The following is an 18,831-nucleotide window of genomic DNA, read 5'->3' as shown; positions in this document are numbered from 1 at the left end:
AGGATATAATGTGCTGAATTAGAACAACATATACATGATGGTCTTTATAGAAGTTTCTCGCCTTTTTTTTTTGCAATGTTTTATTTTTTTTAATTTTTATTTATTTTTTTAATTTCTTCTCAGTGTTCCAGAATTGTTTATGCACCACATCCAGTGCTCCATGCAATACGTGCCCTCCATAATACCCACCACCAGGCTCACCCAGCCTCCCAGCCCCCACCCCTCCAAAACCTTCAGATTGTTTTTCAGAGTCCACAGTCTCTCATGGTTCATCTCCCCCTCCAATTCCCCTCACTCCCTTCTCCTTTCCATCTCCCCATGTCCTCCGTGTTATTTCTTGTGCTCCACAAATAAGCGAAACTATATAATAATTGACTCTCTCTGCTTGACTTATTTCACTCAGCATAATCTCTTCTTATAGTTAATACAGCATTCCCTATGTTGTACTAACATGAAAGAAACAAAACGCATTATTATGTTATTACATACAAAGACAGGGCTTAACTAAATACATTAGTATTTTCCTGTGTCACTAGAGTCTGTGTAGTTGCTGATTCTATGACATAATTACCTAAGACTATTTTCACTTCACATGTCTACTTCCTATATTTTCCAATATTGTTACATCAATAATTTAAAAGCAATATAAATTCCACTTACTTAAGATTTTAAAAAAAGGACACATACACATAACTAGGAAACATTATGTTGGAAATTAGAAGGAAATGAATCTCCTTTTTTCTTTCTGGTTTTGGATTCTTCTTTGATTTTGGTTTTACATTCTACTTAGAGCTGTTTCTTGACATGAAGTTAAGTAATTAGAAGTATACAACAATTTAGAACACAAAGGGGCCCGTGAGTGTACTGAAACGGGCATGTGTATAATGGGTAGCATATTGTTTCTTGAAAGCATCCTCCCAGGACTCCAACTGTCCTGAAGTGTACCCATGTGTCTAGTCAGAGCACAAGAACTGGGACAAAGCCCTGCACTACTATAGGCTCTTCTGGCCTCAAGTCATCCTCTGGTTGATATTACAGGCATCATTACAACCTGCTCGTGTCCACAGTAGCCACAGATTCTGCTCCTGTGGGCAGAAGGGCCTCAAAGATTGCTGGCTCATAGGTTTAATGTTCGAAAAGACTCTGACCCCAGACTTAAGTAATGATTGCAGGAAAAAAGTTGACTCCCAGAAACTCTCATGTCAAACTGCAGAAACATTTGTTCTTTCCTAAAAGATGCAACAACTTCTCAAATTCCCTAACTTTGATTCAAGTAGCTTATTTATTAACAGAATCACAGTACTGTGCTAACCTTTTAAAAACTTACAGCAATAAGAAATACAAAACTGGGAAAGTAACAAAGTAGAAACATTAAAGATGTCCCCAAATGCTAATCCAATACCACCATCACTAAAAGAGAAAAAGTAGAAATATAGTAAGATTTAGCTTATTTTGTAAAAATATTTGGATGTTTTGACCAACTCTTTCATAGGCACAAAATGTGCAAATATTAAAAGACATGCTTAAAATAAGTTCTTGCCATTTTTTAGATAATGTTACACGTTCCACATTACCTTAAAAAGAAATAAAATCTATGTTGCTGCCACTACTAAAGCCGCGCAAAGGCTTTACCTAAATCAACATGGTGTGTCCTATATAATGAGGCTCTGGGATTGAGTACGTGCACCACCTATGTGGTATATGCACACACCTTATCATAACAGAAAAACCAGTCTGATTTCACCAGGTATAACACACTGTATATGTACTATAAGATAAAATTTAGTTTTAGAAAGGATTTTCTATGCTGTTTGATATTTTTAAAACTAAGTATTACTGAACTCATGGTATTTTCTAAACCATAACTTTCAAGTAAGCCAAAAGGGGCGCCTGGGTGGCTCAGTCATTAAGCAACTGCCTTTAGCTCAGGTCACGATCCCAGGGTCCTGGGATTGAGTCCCACATTGGGCTCCCTGCTCAGCAGGAAGCCTGCTTCTTCCTCTCCCACTGCTTGTGTTCCCTCTCTGTCAAATAAATAAACAAAATCTTGGGGGGGAAAAAAAGACTAAATAGCCAAAAAGTATGGTTTCTCAAATACAGCGTGAAAAAGTTGTAGATCTGGGTATCATTTTTAATCTTCCCAAATTTTCAATGATACATGGAGACAACAGCAAGCTTTTAAAGAAGATGATTCAATAAATTACAAAACACAGAGATAAAATTTGACTTGTGGAAGAAATAAAGCAGGGCGGAATCAATAATTAAAATATGACACCCTTCCCCAAATGAGGCCCACAGGAGCAAGACTTCTCTGAGCAGTCTAAGGGTCCCTCTTCTTTGTGGGGATTCATGTGAATCAGGAACCCATGCAAACACTCCCAGTTTTTCCAATGCTTAGAGCTCTCTTGTTAATCAAGTCTCTGCTCACATCATCTCTTCGAAGGCCCTTCCACAATCATCCTCCTAGAATCCTACTTTCACAGACACTGTCCCAACTCCCTTATTTCCTCCACAGCACCTGCAACTGCCTGATATGACATTGAATCTTTACATCTTTATTGTGGGCACTGTCAGTAAGCAGAAACTTTTTCTTCCATGGAACACAGCATTGAACATCTAGTAGATACATAAAATAAATTTGTTAAATGAATGAAAGACCTCCAGGGACTGCCTTGTTTTTCCCTATTTATAGGGCTGTAATTTTAATATGGAACATATGGTGAGGTCTTTTTTTTTTTCCATGTTCCTTTTCTTTTTTTTTAAATAGATGTATACTTTTAAAATTAAAATTCAATTAATTAACAAATAATGTATTATTAGTTTCAGAGGTAGAGGTCAGTGATTCATCAGTCTTATATAATACACTGTGCTCATTACATTACATCCCCTCCTTAATGTCCACCACCCACATTCTGAAAAAGGATTCAACAGGGCTGCAATATCTATAAACCCAAATGCATCACAAACCAGGCTAACAGGCAACTTTAGAATTGGCTAACAGGCAACTTTAGAATTTTCTGTAAAAATCATTACATCCAGAGGTGAAGACTCAGTGGGTAAAAAAAAAGAAAAAAAGCAACAAATTGGTATGAACTTATACAATGATAACAACATATTCACACAATACTATTCATTTCCTTTCCCTCTCCTGGTGACGTTTATTTTTAAATATCCCTGGATTGAATCAGGAAATTTTTCTGAAACCTGAGGTTCTTCTGCACATATATGCTTTACAGAACAATGCTTAGAAAAACAAATGCTGTTCTAAGACCTAATAGCAGAAAGAGAACCTGATTAAAACCCGAGACTATAAAAATACCAACCCACTTGAAAATTATTATTGTCAAACTGCTTTAATGTACATGATTCTAATTAATGCTTACCTCTTCTAGTATTTATAGGTCCACCACGCATAGCCAATACCAGCTTCAAGGTACAACCTTCTGATATGCTGTTAACAGAAAAACAAACTATCGTTATCAAAGCACATTTGGTGTTAGACATAGACATAATTAAGTACTAGTGTATCAGGCATCATACTCACTCTCTATAATATAAAAAAGATACAGCAATATGCATAAATATAAAATGTTAACTTAATTACTTGTATAAGTAATGAAAAAGTATGTTCTCATAAGCTAAACATGACATGACACCTCAGTTTAGCATCTTCATTTCACATATAAAGAAAAAGAGGCCGTAAGAAGTTTTCCAAGACCCAAAGTGTTAGAAAACAGATCTATTTAGTATAAGAGAAAATAGAAAAACAGCAAATCTACAATATCTACAAGCGCTCCCAAATCCCAGTGCTCTTCCAGATATTTCACATCGCCTCTGACTCTTCTGTTCTTAAGAGTGAAGAAAACTATGGAAAGAACCTAGATGTCCATCAACAGATAAATGGATGAAGAAGATGTGGAATGGAATTCTACGCAGCCATCAAAAGAAATGAAATCTTGCCATTTGCAATGACGCTGATGGAACTAGAGGGTATTAGGCTGAGTGAAATCAATCATGATCACTGTGATATGAGGAATTTGAGAGGCAGGGCAGGGGGCTGTAGGGGGAAGGGAAGGAAAAAAATGAAGCAAGATGGGATCAGGAGGGAGACAAACCAAGAGAGACTCTAAATCTCACAAAACAAACTAAGGGCTGCTGGGGAGTGGTGGGGGGTAGGGATAGGATGGTGGGGTTATGAACATTGTGGAGGGTATGGGCTGTGGTGAGTGCTATGAAATGTGTAAGCCTATTGGTTCATAGACCTATACCCCAGGGCAAATAATACATTACATGCTAATAAAAAATAATTTAATAAAGGAAAAAAGAGTGAAGAAGTGCATGAAAGAAGGGAGAAAGAAAGACAAAAGTCAAATAATATATCTACAATCACTGGTGCATATACAGTGTCACTTAGTAATAGAAGGAGGGCTTGATGAAAAATGAAGGACTTGGTGAAGAGCAAAACTCTCTTATCCAATACTCTTTTTTTGTCTTTATCAAGTGTGCTTTATGTTTTGTTTTATTATTTTTAATTCTAATTCCAGTATAGTCAACAGTGTTATATTAGTTTCAGGTGACAATATAATGATTCAACAATTCTACTGATTACTCAGTGCTCATCATGATAAGTGTCCTCTGAATCCCCTCCACCTAATTCGCCTATCCCCCCGGCCCAACTCCTCTCTGATTAACCATCAATTTGTACTCTATAGTTAAGAGTCCATTTCTTGGTTTTTCTCTTTTTTCTTCTGCTCATTTTTTTGGTCCTCAAATTCCACATATTAGTGAAACTATATGGTTCTTGTTTTGCTCTGACTTATTTCACTTAGGAGTATACTCTCTAGCTCCATCCATGTCATTGTAAATGGCAAGATTTCATTCTTTTATGGCTGGATAATATTCCATTGTATATATAGCACATCTTCTTTATCCATTCATCTACCAATGGACACTTGGGGTGCTTCCATAATATGGCTATTGTAGATAATGCCACTATAAATATAGGGGCACATGTATCCCTTTGAATTAGTGTTTTTGTATTTCTTGGATAAATACCCAGTAGTGCAATTATTGGGTTGTAGGGTAGTTCTATTTTTAATTTTTTGAAGACCCTCCAAACTGTCTTCCACAGTGGCTGTACCAATATGCATTCCCACCAACAGTGCAGGAGGATTCCTTTTCTTTCCACATCCTCACCAAAACCCACTGTCTCTTTGTTATTAATTTTAGCCATTCTAACGGGTGTAAGGTGACATCTCACTATAGTTTTGATTTGCATTTCCCTGATAATGAGTGATACTGAGCATTTTTTCCTAAGTCTGTTGGCCATCTGGATATCGTCTTTGGAGAAATACCTATTCTTTAATTGAATCATTAGGTTTTGGTGTGCTGAGTTGTGAAGGTTTTTATATATTTTGGATACTAACTCTATTGGATATGTCATTTGCAAACATCTCCCATTCAGTAAGTTGCTTTTAGTTTCATTGATTATTTCCTTCACTGTGCAGAAGCTTTTTGTTTTGGTGTAGTCCCAAGAGTTTATTTTAGCTTTTATTTCCCCTGCCTCACGAGACATACCTTAGAAAAATGTTGCCACAGCTAATGTCAGAAAAATTACTGCCTGTGCTCTTTCCTAGGATTTTTATTCTTACCCAATTCTTTTATAAAAATGAAAAAAAAAAAAAAAAAAAAGGAAAGTAGTCAAGTGGGAATGGGCCAATATCAAAAGAAAAGAGCACAAGGCAAGTCAAAAGAGAGGGATCTAAAAAGGATATATATAACTTGGTGTGAATAATGAAAAGATAAAACAAATAATCAAAGGAAAGGATCAGGTAGTTGGCGTACTGAGCCAACATATCTTAAGGTGCAGGATTTACACTTAAATCTAAGGGTCACAACTATTCAGAAGAGACATGATACAAGGATTTCCCAAGAAAAACACTGATACATAGAGCTGTAATACTGAGCATCTATAAAACAGCTAATATGTAATTACACTCACTTGTAATCATTCAAGCAATAATCATCTTCAAGTTCCATGTTATTCCAAATTAAGTGCTGCTGACAGATGGGAATACCTTAGGGGAAGGTTATAAAAATATGGTTATAAATTCAATAGAATCTTCAAAAGAGTATGATACAAAGCTCTTCTATTAAAGGACTACTACTAATGATAAACATACTTCTAAACTGAATGCTAAGTGCTTAGCTAAAACGGACAGAATCACAGATAAAAGCTATGGTTAAAAGTAGATGGAATCCAGTCCACTAACTTTAGAACAGTGTTTTAGTAACTCTCTATTCTTGAAGCCAAGTATAACATTAGGGAGCACTTTAAAGGATAAGTATCATGAAATCAGCCCTGAAGCATTTAAGATTTAAGGTCTATAAGACTGTTCTCAATGCTACAAAGTACAGTCTTCATTCAGTTATATGCAGTTTGTTAAAAGTATATTGTAAGCAGCAATGGAGATGAAATGGGTTAAGGTTGTTAAAATATACAAAATTCTCTTGGGGCGCCTGGGTGGCTCAGTGGGTTAAGGCCTCTGCCTTCAGTTCAGGTCATGATCCTAGGGTCCTTGGGCCTTCTGCTCAGTGAGAAGCCTGTTACCCGATTCTCTCTACCTGCCTCTCCGCCTACTTGTGATCTCTGTCAAATAAATAAATAAATAAAATCTTTATTAAAAAATATATAAAACTCTCACTATAAGATAATTAGGTCATAAAATACATAAAATAAAGTATAACATGGGACTATAGTTAATAATATTGTATACCTGAAAGGTGCTATGAGACTAGATCTTAAAAGTTTCCATCACAAGAAAAAAATTTTATAACTATGTATGGTGATGGATGTTAACAAGATTCATTATCCTGATCACTTATCAATAAATACAAATTTTGAATCATTATGTTGTACATCTGAAACTAGTATGTCAATTACATCTAAGTTTAACTAGTATTTCAATTATATCTAAGCTTAAAAATATAGAACATTTAATTTAGTTTACTGTCCTTTTGGGGAGGTGTATTCCTAAAATGTGTTCTCAAGTAACATTATTTAGTGATTAACATGTCATCTTTCATAATGCTTCTGAATGGAAGTCATTAATCTTGAAAAGGGCAGAAAATTAATTTCCAAAATAAACATTAATGTACTAGAAAATTCTTCCACCTTAGCATTTGTATGTGACTGTACTTTAACATGTTCTTTTGTAGAGTCTGAACACTAATTATAGAATAATTCAATATTTGAAAAAAAACTGTTATAATTTTCAATACTGGAAATTATAGTCTATAAGAGAGTTTATTTGTATTTCTGTGATGTTAAAGAAATATTAAAAAGATTCCATACACTAGCATAATTAACCTTTTTCACTTGGTTTTTTTTTTTTTTTTTTTTTGCAAAGTACACATTAGACTTCCCAAAGAATATTTGGACTATACTAGTCAGAGAGTATTTTCTACTCAACAGGACATTTAATGGATACTGATACTGATGAAAATCTTTTTTGAATATCTCATATACTGTCTTCTCAAATTACTTTTTCTTATGATACTAAAACTTGACTAGAATAATAACAGTGGTGGGGCCTCTGGATGGCTCAGCCAGTTAAGCATCTGCCTCTTGATTTTAGCTTAGGTCATCATCTCAGGGACCTGAGATCAAGCCCCTCATCTGGCTCTGTGCTCAGCATAGAGTCTGCTTGTCCCTCTCCCTCTGCTCCTCCTGATGCTTACACTCTCTTTCCTTCTTATAAATAAATGAAATCTTTAAAAAACAAAAATAACAGTGGTATGTATGCTAGTCTGCATTATTATAAGCCAAGCACTGTTAAAAGTGCTTGACTTCTACTATCATACTTTAACTGCAACCACAATCTTGTGAAGTGTGCATCAATATTATGTTCACTTCACAGATAATAAAACTGAATGAAGTACTGAGGAGCATGTAGGTGGCTCTGCCAAATAAGCATCCAATTCTTGATTTCAGTTCAGGTCATGCTCTCAGGGTTGTGAGATGGGGCCCTGTATGGGGCTCCATGCTGAGCATGGAGACTAGTTGAGATTCTCTCTCTCTCCCTCTGTCCCTCTCACTTCCCTTCTTTAAAAAAATGAATAAATAAAACTGAATACTGACAGACTGACACACAGAGTAGGCGGATTTGATGTGAAGCTCCCACAGGCCAACTCCAGTTATCAGACTGGAAATGTTAAAATAACTATGATTATTTTGCTAAAAGCTCTAACAGGTAAAGGAGATAGCAAGCAAGATTAGTTGGGCAATGGAAGCAGAGAGATGGAAATTCTAAGAAAGAAAAGGAAATGCTGGAGAGATCAAGAACACCATAACAGAAAGGAATAATGCTTTTAATGGGCTCATCAGTAGACTGGACACAGCTAAGGAAAGTATATATGAGCTTGAGAATAATGAAAAACATGAACAACTCCATGCTCACAAATTTGATGATCTAGATGAAAAGGGCCAATTCTTCCCACACAAAACACACAAAAAAGAGATAATGTGAATATTCCTTTATCTATTAAACATAAATGGAGTCAGTAAGTAATGACCTTGAACAAAAAGCACTGAGGCCAGATTGTTTCACTGGTGAATTCTACCAGATATTTAAGAAAGAAATTATCCAATTCTCTACAACGGATTCCAGAGGCAGATTGGATACATCCTAATTCATTCTATGAGGCCAACATTACCCCAATACCAAAACCAGATGAAGACATTACAAGAAAACTACAGACCAATATCTCTCATGAACATAGATGACAAAAAACAACAAAATATTAGCAAATGAAATTCAACAGTGTATAAAAATGAATTATGCAAGCCTTGTTGATCATTCAAAAACCAATGTAGTCCATCACCTCAAAGGGCTGAAGAAGAAAAATCCCATGATTATATGAATAAATGGAGAAAAAGCAAATCCAAAAGTCATCCATGATAAAAATCCTCAGCAAACTAGAAATAGAGGGGAAATCCAACTTGACAAAAACCCTATATATGTAATGGCTTAAAATTTAAAGTTTTCCCACTAAGACTGTGGAAAAGGCAAGGATGACCCCTTCTTACTAATGCTTTTGAATACTGTACTGGAAGTCCTAGCTAATGCCAGGATTAGCTAAAAATAATAAAAGGAAATAAAAGGTATACTGATAAGGAAGAAATAAAACCATCTTTGCAGATGTCATGATTGTGCAGAAAATCTAAAAGAAACAATAACAAAAACTATTAGAACTAATAAGCAATTATAGCAAAATTATAGGACACAAGCTTAATATACTAAAGTTAATCACTTTTTTATATACCAGTAATTACCAAGTAGAATTTGAAATTTATAATATATTGGTGTGGTGCAAAAATAATTAATATTGTTATGCTGAAAATAAATAAAAAATAAATTTTAAAAAATACCTATATCTTAAAAATATATATGTAGATTACCATCTACATTAGCACCTAATGAAAACAGGTATAAATCTAACAAAATATGTATAAGATCTATATGCAGAGGGGGAGGAGCAAGATGGCAGAGAAGTAAGAGACCTAAATTTTGTCTGGTCCCAGAAATTCAGCTACATAGTTATCAAACCATTTTAAACACCTACAAACTCAACAGGAGATTGAAGAGAAGAATAGCAGCAACTCTATGAATAGAAAAGCGACCACATTCTGGAAGACAGGATGTGCAGAGAAATGAATCTGAGGTGATATATGGGAAGATACACCCAGGGGGGAGGGGCTGGCTCCTGGCAAGCAGCAGAGAACACAAAATTGGAACTTTTAGAAGTCTGCTCCATGGGCTTCATGGGGCGCCTGGGTGTCTCAGTCGTTAAGCATCTGCGTTTGGCTCAGGTCATGATCCCAGTGCCCTGGGATTGTGCCCCACACTGGGATCCCTGCTGAGGAGGAAGTCTTCTTCTCTCTCTCCACCCACCCTGCTTGTGTTTAAAATCTTTAAAAAAAAAAAAAAAAAGAAGTCTGTTCCATTGAGGGACCTCGCTCCAGAGGCTAAGTGGGGCTGGAGCCCTCAATGGGACAGTGTGGTCTCAGGACCTGCAGGGCCACAAAAAGACCAGTGGTGTCTTAGTATGGCAGAGCTCCCAGGTATCAGAGCAGGGAAGCCAGCTGCAAAGACAAAGCTGAGAAAGGGGCTTTCAGTTCAGAGTTACCTTAAATCATGATCTGAGGCACAGTCATGCAACTATTCTTTGAGCAGGGACCCCACAAGTAGCAGATCTGGGGAGAACACCCCCACTTACTCCACCAGAAGGAGCAGCATGGGAGCACACTGCAGGAATCTGCTGGGCTTGAAGACTCAAAGGAAATAAAAGGTATACCGAATCTGCTGGGTTTGGAGACTCCAAAAGGGACAGTGTGCCAGAGACAGAAATGCTCGGTCACAGGCCAGGTGAGCTTGGAGTGCAGTCGGATGCCAGGGAGACAGGATTGACTGCTCTTCTCTGAGGGCTCACTGAAGAGGGAGGCCCTGAGCTCTCCACTCCTCCAGGGCTGGAGATTAGGGAGCCGCCATTTTCATTATTGTACTCCAACGCTGTACAGAAAGCATTCAGGGAAGAAAAGCTACTAAAAGCAAATGCAAGCAGATTGCTTAGCCTGGTCCCTGGCAAGGGCAGTGCAAATCCGCCTCCTGCAAAGACATTTTAGTAACAGGCCACTCCCCTAGAAGATCAGCAAGAACATCCAGCCAAGACCAAGTTTAACAATGAGAACTGCAAACCACCAGTCCTGCGGGAATACAACACATAAAATTTATGGCTTTTTCCCCATGATTCTTTAGTCTTTCAAAGCTAAATCTCTTAAATTTTCCTTATTTTTTTTTCTTCTATCTTTTTAAATGTTTCCATTTTCCTATTTTAACCAATTTTAACTATCTTATCTTATCAATACCTTTTTTTAAAATTTATTGTTTATTTTCAGCATAACGGTATTCATTATTTTTGCACGACACCCAGTGCTCCATGCAATCTGTGCCCTCTGTAATACCCACCACCTGGTACCCCGACCTCCCACCACCCGCCCCTTCAAAAAAATTATTTTTAATTTTCATTTTTATACTTATAGTCTATCCCTTCATTCTGTATAACCTTATTTTTCTTATACATATAAGTTTTTCTTTCCTTAAAATTTTGGGATGCAGACTCTTGTAACAGACCAAAATACACCCTAAATCCACCATATGGCTTTGTTCTACTCCCCAACCTGATGACATTCCTTCCCTTTTTGTTCCCCAACAACTTATCACCTCAATTCCTTTTTTAAAATCTTTTTAAAATTTTCATCTTTATAGTCATATTCCATCCCATCATTGTGTTTACCCTTATTTTTATATATATATATAGAAGTTTTTCTTTCTTTAAAATTTTGGGAGGCAGTTTTGTCTAACAGACCAAAATATACCCCATATCAAGTGTGTGGCTCTGTTCTCTTCACCAGCTAAATAATTTTTTTCCCTTCTTCTCCCCCTGGTTTCGGGTCTCTTCTGATTTGGTTAGTGTATATTTTTCTAGGGTCAATGTTACCCTTTTAACATTTTGTTCTCTCATTCATCTACTCGTCTCTGAATAAAATATTCTTCTCTGGATTAAAGGCAGAAAAATTCACCTCAAAAAAAGAACAAGAGGCAGTACCGACTACTGGAGATCCAATCAATACAGATATAGTAAGAACCAGAGTTCAGAATGATGATTATAAAGATGCTATCCAGGCTTGAAAAAAGCATAGAAGATACTAGAGAATCCCTTTCTGGAGAAATAAAAACTAAAATCTAACCAAGTTGAAATTTAAAACAATATATTAATGAGGTGCAATAAAAAATGGAGGCTCTTACTGCTAGGAAAAATGAGGCAGAAGAGAGAATAAGTGATACAGAAGACAAATGACAGAGAATGAAGAAGCTGAGGAAAAGATAAACAACTATCTGGATCACGAGCGGAGAATTCAAGAGATAAATCATACCATAAGACAGAATGATATTAGAATAATCAGAATCCCAGAAGAAGAAAGAGAGATGGGCAGAAGGTATACTGAAGCAAATTATAGCAGAGAACTTCCCTAATTTGGGGAAGGAAACAAGCTTCAAAACTCAGGAGGCACATAAAAACTCCCCTCAAAAACAATAAAAATAGGTCAAAATCCCATCGTCTTATTAGTAAAACTTACTAGTCTTAGTGACACAGAGAAAATCCTGAAAGAAGCTTGGAACAAGAAGTCTGTAACATACAATGGCAGAAATCTTAGACTGGCAGCAGACTTATCCACAGAGACCTGTCAGGGCAGAAAAGACTGGCAGGATATATTCGGAGCACTAAACGAGAAAAAAATTCAGCCAAGAATACTATATCCAGCTAGGCTGTCACTGAAAATAGAGAGATAAAAAGTTTCCAGGACAAACAAAAACTAAAAGAATTGGCAAACACCAAACCAGCCCTAGAGGAAATATTGAAAGGGGTCCTCTAAGCAAAGAGAGAGCCTAAAAGTAACAGAACAGAAAGGAACAGAGACAACATACAGTAACAGTCACCTTACAGGTAATAAAATGGAACTAAATTCGTATCTTTCAATAGTTACCGTGAATGTAAATGGACTAAATGCTCCAATCAAAACACACAGGATATCAGAATGGACAAAAAAAAGACCCATCGATATGCTGTCTGAAAGAAACTCATTTTAGACCCAAAGACACCTCCAGATTTAAACTGGGGGGGTAGAAAACCATTTACCATACTAATGGACATCAAAAGGAAGCCAGGGTGGCAATCCTTATATCAGACTAATTGATTTTAAACCAAAGCCTATAATAAGAGAGGAGGAAGGACACTATATCATACTGAAAGGGTCTGTCCAACAAGAAGATCTAACAATTTTAAAAATCTATGCCCCTAACATGGGAGCAGCCAACTGTATAAACCAATTACTAATAAAATCAAAGAAACACATCGACAATAATACAATAATACTAGAGGACTTTAACACTCCCCTCACTGAAATGGACAGATCAGCTAAGCAAAAGATCAACAAGTACAAAAAGGCTTTAAATGACACACTAGACCAGATGCACATCACAGATATATTCAGAATATTCCATCCCAAAGCAACAGAATGCACATTCTTCTCTAGTGCACATGGAACAGTCTCCAGAACAGATCATATCCTGGGTCACAAATCAGGTCTCAACAAGTACCAAAAGACTGGGATCATTCCCTGCATATTTTCAGACCACAATGCTTTGAAACTAGAACTCAACCACAAGAGGAAGGTTGGAAAGAACTCAAATACATGGAGGCTAAAGAACATCCTACTAAAGAATGAATGGAAAAAATAAAAATTAAAAAAATTAAAAAATAAATGTCTCAACTAGGAAATTAAAGAAGAATTGAAAAAATTCATGGAAACAAATGAAAATGAAAACACAACTGTTTTTGGGATGCAGCAAAGGTGGTCCTGAGAGGAAAGTATATAGATTTAAAAACCTTTCTCAAGAAACATGGAAGGTCTCAAATACACAACCTAAGCCTCCACCTAAAGGACCTGCAGAAAGAACAGCATATAAAACCCAGCAGAAGGGAAAAAATAAGGATAAGAGAAGAAATCAATGAAATAGGAACCAAAAGAACAGTAGAACAGATCAACGAAACTAGGAGCTGGTTCTCTGAAAGAATTAATAAGATTGATAAACCCCTGGCCAGACTTAGCAAAAAGAAAAAAGAAAGGACCCAAATTAATAAAATTATGAATGAAAGGGGAGGAAAGAATAAATAGGCAGAGCACTAAGGACTTTTAGGGCACTGAAATGATTCTATCTGATAATGGAATGGTGAACACACATTATTACACATTTGTGAAAACCCAAAGAATGTAAACATGCAAGAGTGAATTCTAATATAAACTACATGCTTTGGGTGGAAAATGATGTGTCAGTGTAGGTTCATCAACTGTAACAAATGCACTACTCTGGTGTGGAATGTTGATAATGGGAGAGGTAGGAGAGGAGTGGTTGTATTTGGAAACTCTAAATTGCTCTAACAAAATATATTAATTAAAAAAAAACAACTTATTTTTTGGGGGTGCCTCGCTGGCTCAGTGGGTTAAAGCCACTGCCTTTGGCTCAGGTCATGATCCCAGGGTCTTGGGATAGAGCCTCACATCAGGTTCTCTGCTCAGCGGGGAGCCTGCTTCCTCCTCTCTCTCTGACTGCCTCTGCCTACTCGTGATCTCTATCAAATAAATAAATTTTTAAAAAAACTTATTTTTAAGTGGAAAAAAATCAATGCAGTTAAAATTATTTCTATTTCCAATTTCTTGTCAATACTGAATGTGTACATCTATTCAATACTAAGAATTACAACTTTAATTCTTAAGGTTACATTATGTTATAAGTATACATATAGCGTGCAAACTTTAAAACAAAGATCTTGAAAGTAAATTTGAAAACTGTAGGGAATGCAGTCATTTCAGAAAAAGCAAAAAATAGTAGAAAAAAGATTGTGAGAATGAACTAGAGAAGGGAGTGGTATAAACATATAAAGGACTGCATATTTTAATTTCATAAACAGGAAAATAATCTACACCAGAAGATCACATTTCAATTAGATACAGTTAAGAAATATTAAGCATCACTCTGGATTGCCTTCACTCATTCATTCTTCAAATATCTGAATGCCTATTCTATATCAGACATTATTCTCTGAGCTGAAATATAACAGTGAACAATAAGAAAGACAATGCCCACTGGGCTTTGGATTAGGCAGTGGCTTCTTGAAAATTACCACAGTTTCTCATGACTTTTCCAGATCTTTGTATTTCATGACCTGTGGCAGTCCCACTTGCTGACCCACATTAACAGAGAAGTTCACTTTTGGTTCTGGTTCAAGATGGTCATATAAGGAGGCTCAACTCCCCTAAAGAACACACCAAATCTATTAGATGCATAAGGAACAATTCCCTCTGAAAGAAATTCAGAAACTAGCTGAGCATCAAACGAACAAGAAAAAAAAAAAAACCATATTTAAATAGGTTGGACAGGCTGAGGAACAACCTCACCATAAACCCCATCTCTGGTACAACAACATGCAACTAAGAGGAAACTCACAATTCCTAACTTCTCCTTAAGGATCAAAGAGTTTAGATCTTGCACTGGGCATCTCCACCAGACAGGACCTCAAAATATGTTGCTTTTTGAAACATGAGACTGACAAGGCTGAGACAGTTCTTAAAGGATTAATGTAGACTCTATCTGAGGTGGGCTAACCACCACCTCAGGCCCAACATAGAAGCAGCAAACAGAAATGCCCAGACTTTCTGTGAAAGAGATATGTTTTCTTAAGCTGGACCCTGAGAGGTATGCTTCTAATTTAACACACATCAAGGGGTTAACTAAAATAGTCTCCAGAAACCAAGGAAACCAACAGGTGCCATCTTTGTACTTTCTCTCTCTGCATTGCTCCAGGCCTCTCTTACCTCCAGAAAGAAGCTTACACACATACTTGTCACTCTGGTTTTTGTGGGTGATGAAAAACAGAGAAACAATTCTTGCAGCAGATGGGTGGCTCAGTTTGTTGAGCATCTGACTCTTGGTTTTGGCTCAGGTCATGATCTTAGGGTTCTGGGACCAAGTCCCAATCAGGCTCCGAGTTCAGCAGGGAGTCTGAGATTCTTTCTCTCCCTCCCTCTCTGCCCCTCTCACCGCTTATGCACTCTATCTCTCTCTCTGTCTCTAATATAAATAAATAAACTTTTTTCTTTAAAGAAAATAACATAGAAATAATTCTTAACTGGATAACTACAGTACAGTGCAGAAGAGGCAGATGGAAACACCCATCTACGAGTCTTTCCCTAAAAGAAGTAAATCTGAATACTTGAAAAGCTGTAGCCTAAGGGTCCAGCTTCCAAACAGCCTGCATCTACATGCTGAGATCTTCCCCTTTGGGACACCCACAGTCTTGGCAAATCCTCAACTACTGCAAGCCACAAAGAACAGACTGTTTGGACAATCACAAAGGTCTGAGACACAATGAAGAACTACGGCAGGGTTGAATGATAAGGTTTATCTCCTACATGAGACCACTACATCAAGACTGGGAGAAGTGGCTGTTTTATCTAAAGCATAGAAACCAACACAGAGAGTCAAGAAAAGTGAAGGAAGAGGCAAATACATTCCAAACAAAAGAGCAAGATAAAAACTCAGAAAAAGACCTTAATGAAATGATACCTAATAACAAGTTCAAAATAATGGTTGTAAAGATATTTGCCAAAGTCAGGAGAACAATGCATGAGCAACATGAGAATTTCAACAAAGAGACAGAAAATGTACAAAAGCATCAGATAAATCAAGAGCTAAAGAATAAAATAACTCAATTGAAAAATTCAATATAGGGGGAATCAGCCAACTAGATGAAGCAAAAGAAAAGACCAGCAAACTGAAAAGAAAAAATCAGCAAACAGTGTAATTCATCTAATCAGAGGAGCAAAGAGAAAAAAAGGGAAAAGATTAATGGGCTTATGGAACAATATTAAGACCAATATTTGCATTATAGAGGTCCCAGAAGGTGAAAGTACAGAAAAACAGACATAAAACTTAGATGAATCTATGGAGACCCACATCAAGACACATTATAATTTAACTGTTTTAAGTTAAAGACAAGGAGAGCATTTAGAAAAGTAACGCGGCAAGAGAAAAACAACTTCTCTTTTTTTAGAGTTTATTTATTTATTTGACAAAGATCACAAGTAGAAAGGCAGGCAGAGAGAGAGGAGGAAGCAGGCTCCCCGCCGAGCAGAGAGGCCTTTGTGGGAATCAATCCCAGGACACTAAGATTATGACCCGAGCTGAAGGCAGAGGCTTTAACCCACTGAGCCACCCAGGTGCCCTAGAAAAAATTCTTAAGAACAAGGAAACCACCATAAAACTATAGGAAGACTTTCCAGCAAAAAAATCTCCAGGTCACAAGAAAGTGTTACAACATATTCAAAGTGCTGAAAGGGAAAAAACAACAACAACAACAACAACAACAAACCTGCCAACTAAGAATACTCTATCTACCAAAGCTGTCTTTCAGAATTACAGATAAGATAAAGTTTTCCAAAAAAAGTAAAAGCTGAAGGAGTTCAGCAACAACAGACAAGAATTATGAGAAATGTCAAAGGGACTTCTTTAAACTGAAATGAAAGAATACTATAACTAGTAACTGAATACACCTGAAAGTATAAATCTCACTGTTAAAAGTAATGGTTAAATTCAGAGTAATCTAATGCAATGGTGGTGGGCTAATCACTCATAAATCAAGTGTGAAAGTCATAGGACAAAAGTAGTAAAAACAACTGTAACTACAAGAATTTGTTAATGAATACAAGATAAATTATGACACCAAAATGTAAAACATAGGAGGAGGAAGAATAATGCAGAGCTTTAGAGTGCATTTAAAATTAAGTTTTTATGAGCTTAAAATAAACTGTATAAACACAAGATGTTTTATGTAAGCTTCCAGGTTTTAACCACAAAGCAAAAAACTATAGTAGATATGCAAAAGATAAACAGAAAAAAATCTAAGCATACCACTACAGAAAATCATCAAATCACAAAAGGGCAAAAGAAAAGGGAAACAAAAGAATTACAGAACAGTAAGTAAACAATTAATATAAATGGAAATAATGCCCATACCATAACAATAATTACATAAAATGTAAATGGACTAAATTCTCCAAGCAAAGAGAGTGTACCTAAATGGGCCAATGATAATAATCATAAGACCTAACTATATTCTGCTTAGAAGACTCACTTCAGCTTTAAGAACACACCAGAAAGGGATTGAAAAATGCATTCCATGTCAAAAGAAACCAAAAGAAAATCTGGAGCAACTGTATCAGACAATATGAATTTCAAGAAAAGGACTATAAAAATAAAGACAAAAAATGTAATTATAGAATGATAAAGGTGGGTGGCTATAATATCCCACAGAGGATATTTTATTTATAAATATCTATGCACCTAAATATATAAAACAAATATCAACAGACAGCAATATAATATAGTAGGGTACTTCAATATCCCACTTTCACCAATAGATCATCAAGATAGAAAATCTATAAACAAACATTAGATTTAAATTAACTGTTACACCAGCTGGATTTTTTTTTAATTTAAATTCAATTAGCCAAGGTATAGTACATCATTAGTTTTTGATATAATGTTCAATGATTTACTGGTTGGTTTTAACAAACATTTACAGAACATTCCATCCAAAAATAGCAGGGTGCATACTCTTCTCAAGCACAAATGAACATACTCCAAGATAGGTCATATGTCAGGTCACAAAGCAAGTCTTAATAAACTGAAGAAGACTGAAATCATATCAAGTCTCTTTTCCAACCATAATGTTATAAAACTAGATATCAATTACAAAAAGAAAACTATAAAATTCACAAATGCATGAAGATTAAACAACATGCTGTTGAATAAATAATGGGTCAAAGAAGAAATCAAAGAAGGAAATTGAAAAATACCTGGAGACAAATGAAAATGGAAATACAACATACCAAAACTTAAGAGATGAAGCAGAAGTAGTTCTAAGAGAGGCATTCACAGCTATAAACAATTACATTAAGACACAAGAAAGAGTCCAAATAATCCAACTTTACAACTCAAGGAACAATGAAAAAAAGAACAAACTAAACCTAAAGTTTGTAGAAGGAACAAAATAACAAAGATCCAGGCAGAAATAAATGAAATAAAGACTAAAAAAGCAATAGAAAAGATCAAAGAGTCTGGAAGTTTTCCTTCTGCTTCAATTTTCTGA

General features: G+C 36.1%; 1 protein-coding gene across 8 annotated transcripts in view; it reads right to left on the bottom strand.

Annotated features, from left to right (window-relative positions):
- ZFAND4 (zinc finger AN1-type containing 4) overlaps positions 1 to 18,831 on the bottom strand; it is an 87,330-nt gene that overhangs the window by 31,309 nt on the left and 37,190 nt on the right. For 6 of the 8 annotated variants that reach the window (XM_082718722.1, XM_082718721.1, XM_082718727.1 and 3 more), the window contains 2 exons: positions 6,002 to 6,077; positions 3,384 to 3,451 (listed from right to left, as the gene is read on the bottom strand). In XM_082718722.1, the coding sequence (XP_082574848.1) occupies positions 3,384 to 3,451; positions 6,002 to 6,077 (144 nt within the window). The remainder of the gene's footprint in view (positions 1 to 3,383; positions 3,452 to 6,001; positions 6,078 to 18,831) is intronic. The other 2 variants (XM_082718728.1, XM_082718726.1) reach the window with 1 other exon arrangement.

This window comes from Mustela nivalis (assembly GCF_964662115.1).
Source record: "Mustela nivalis genome assembly, chromosome: 2".
Lineage (NCBI taxonomy): Eukaryota > Metazoa > Chordata > Mammalia > Carnivora > Mustelidae > Mustela > Mustela nivalis.
Note: the sequence above shows the minus strand (reverse complement) of the source record. Positions and strands in the feature narration are given on the sequence as shown.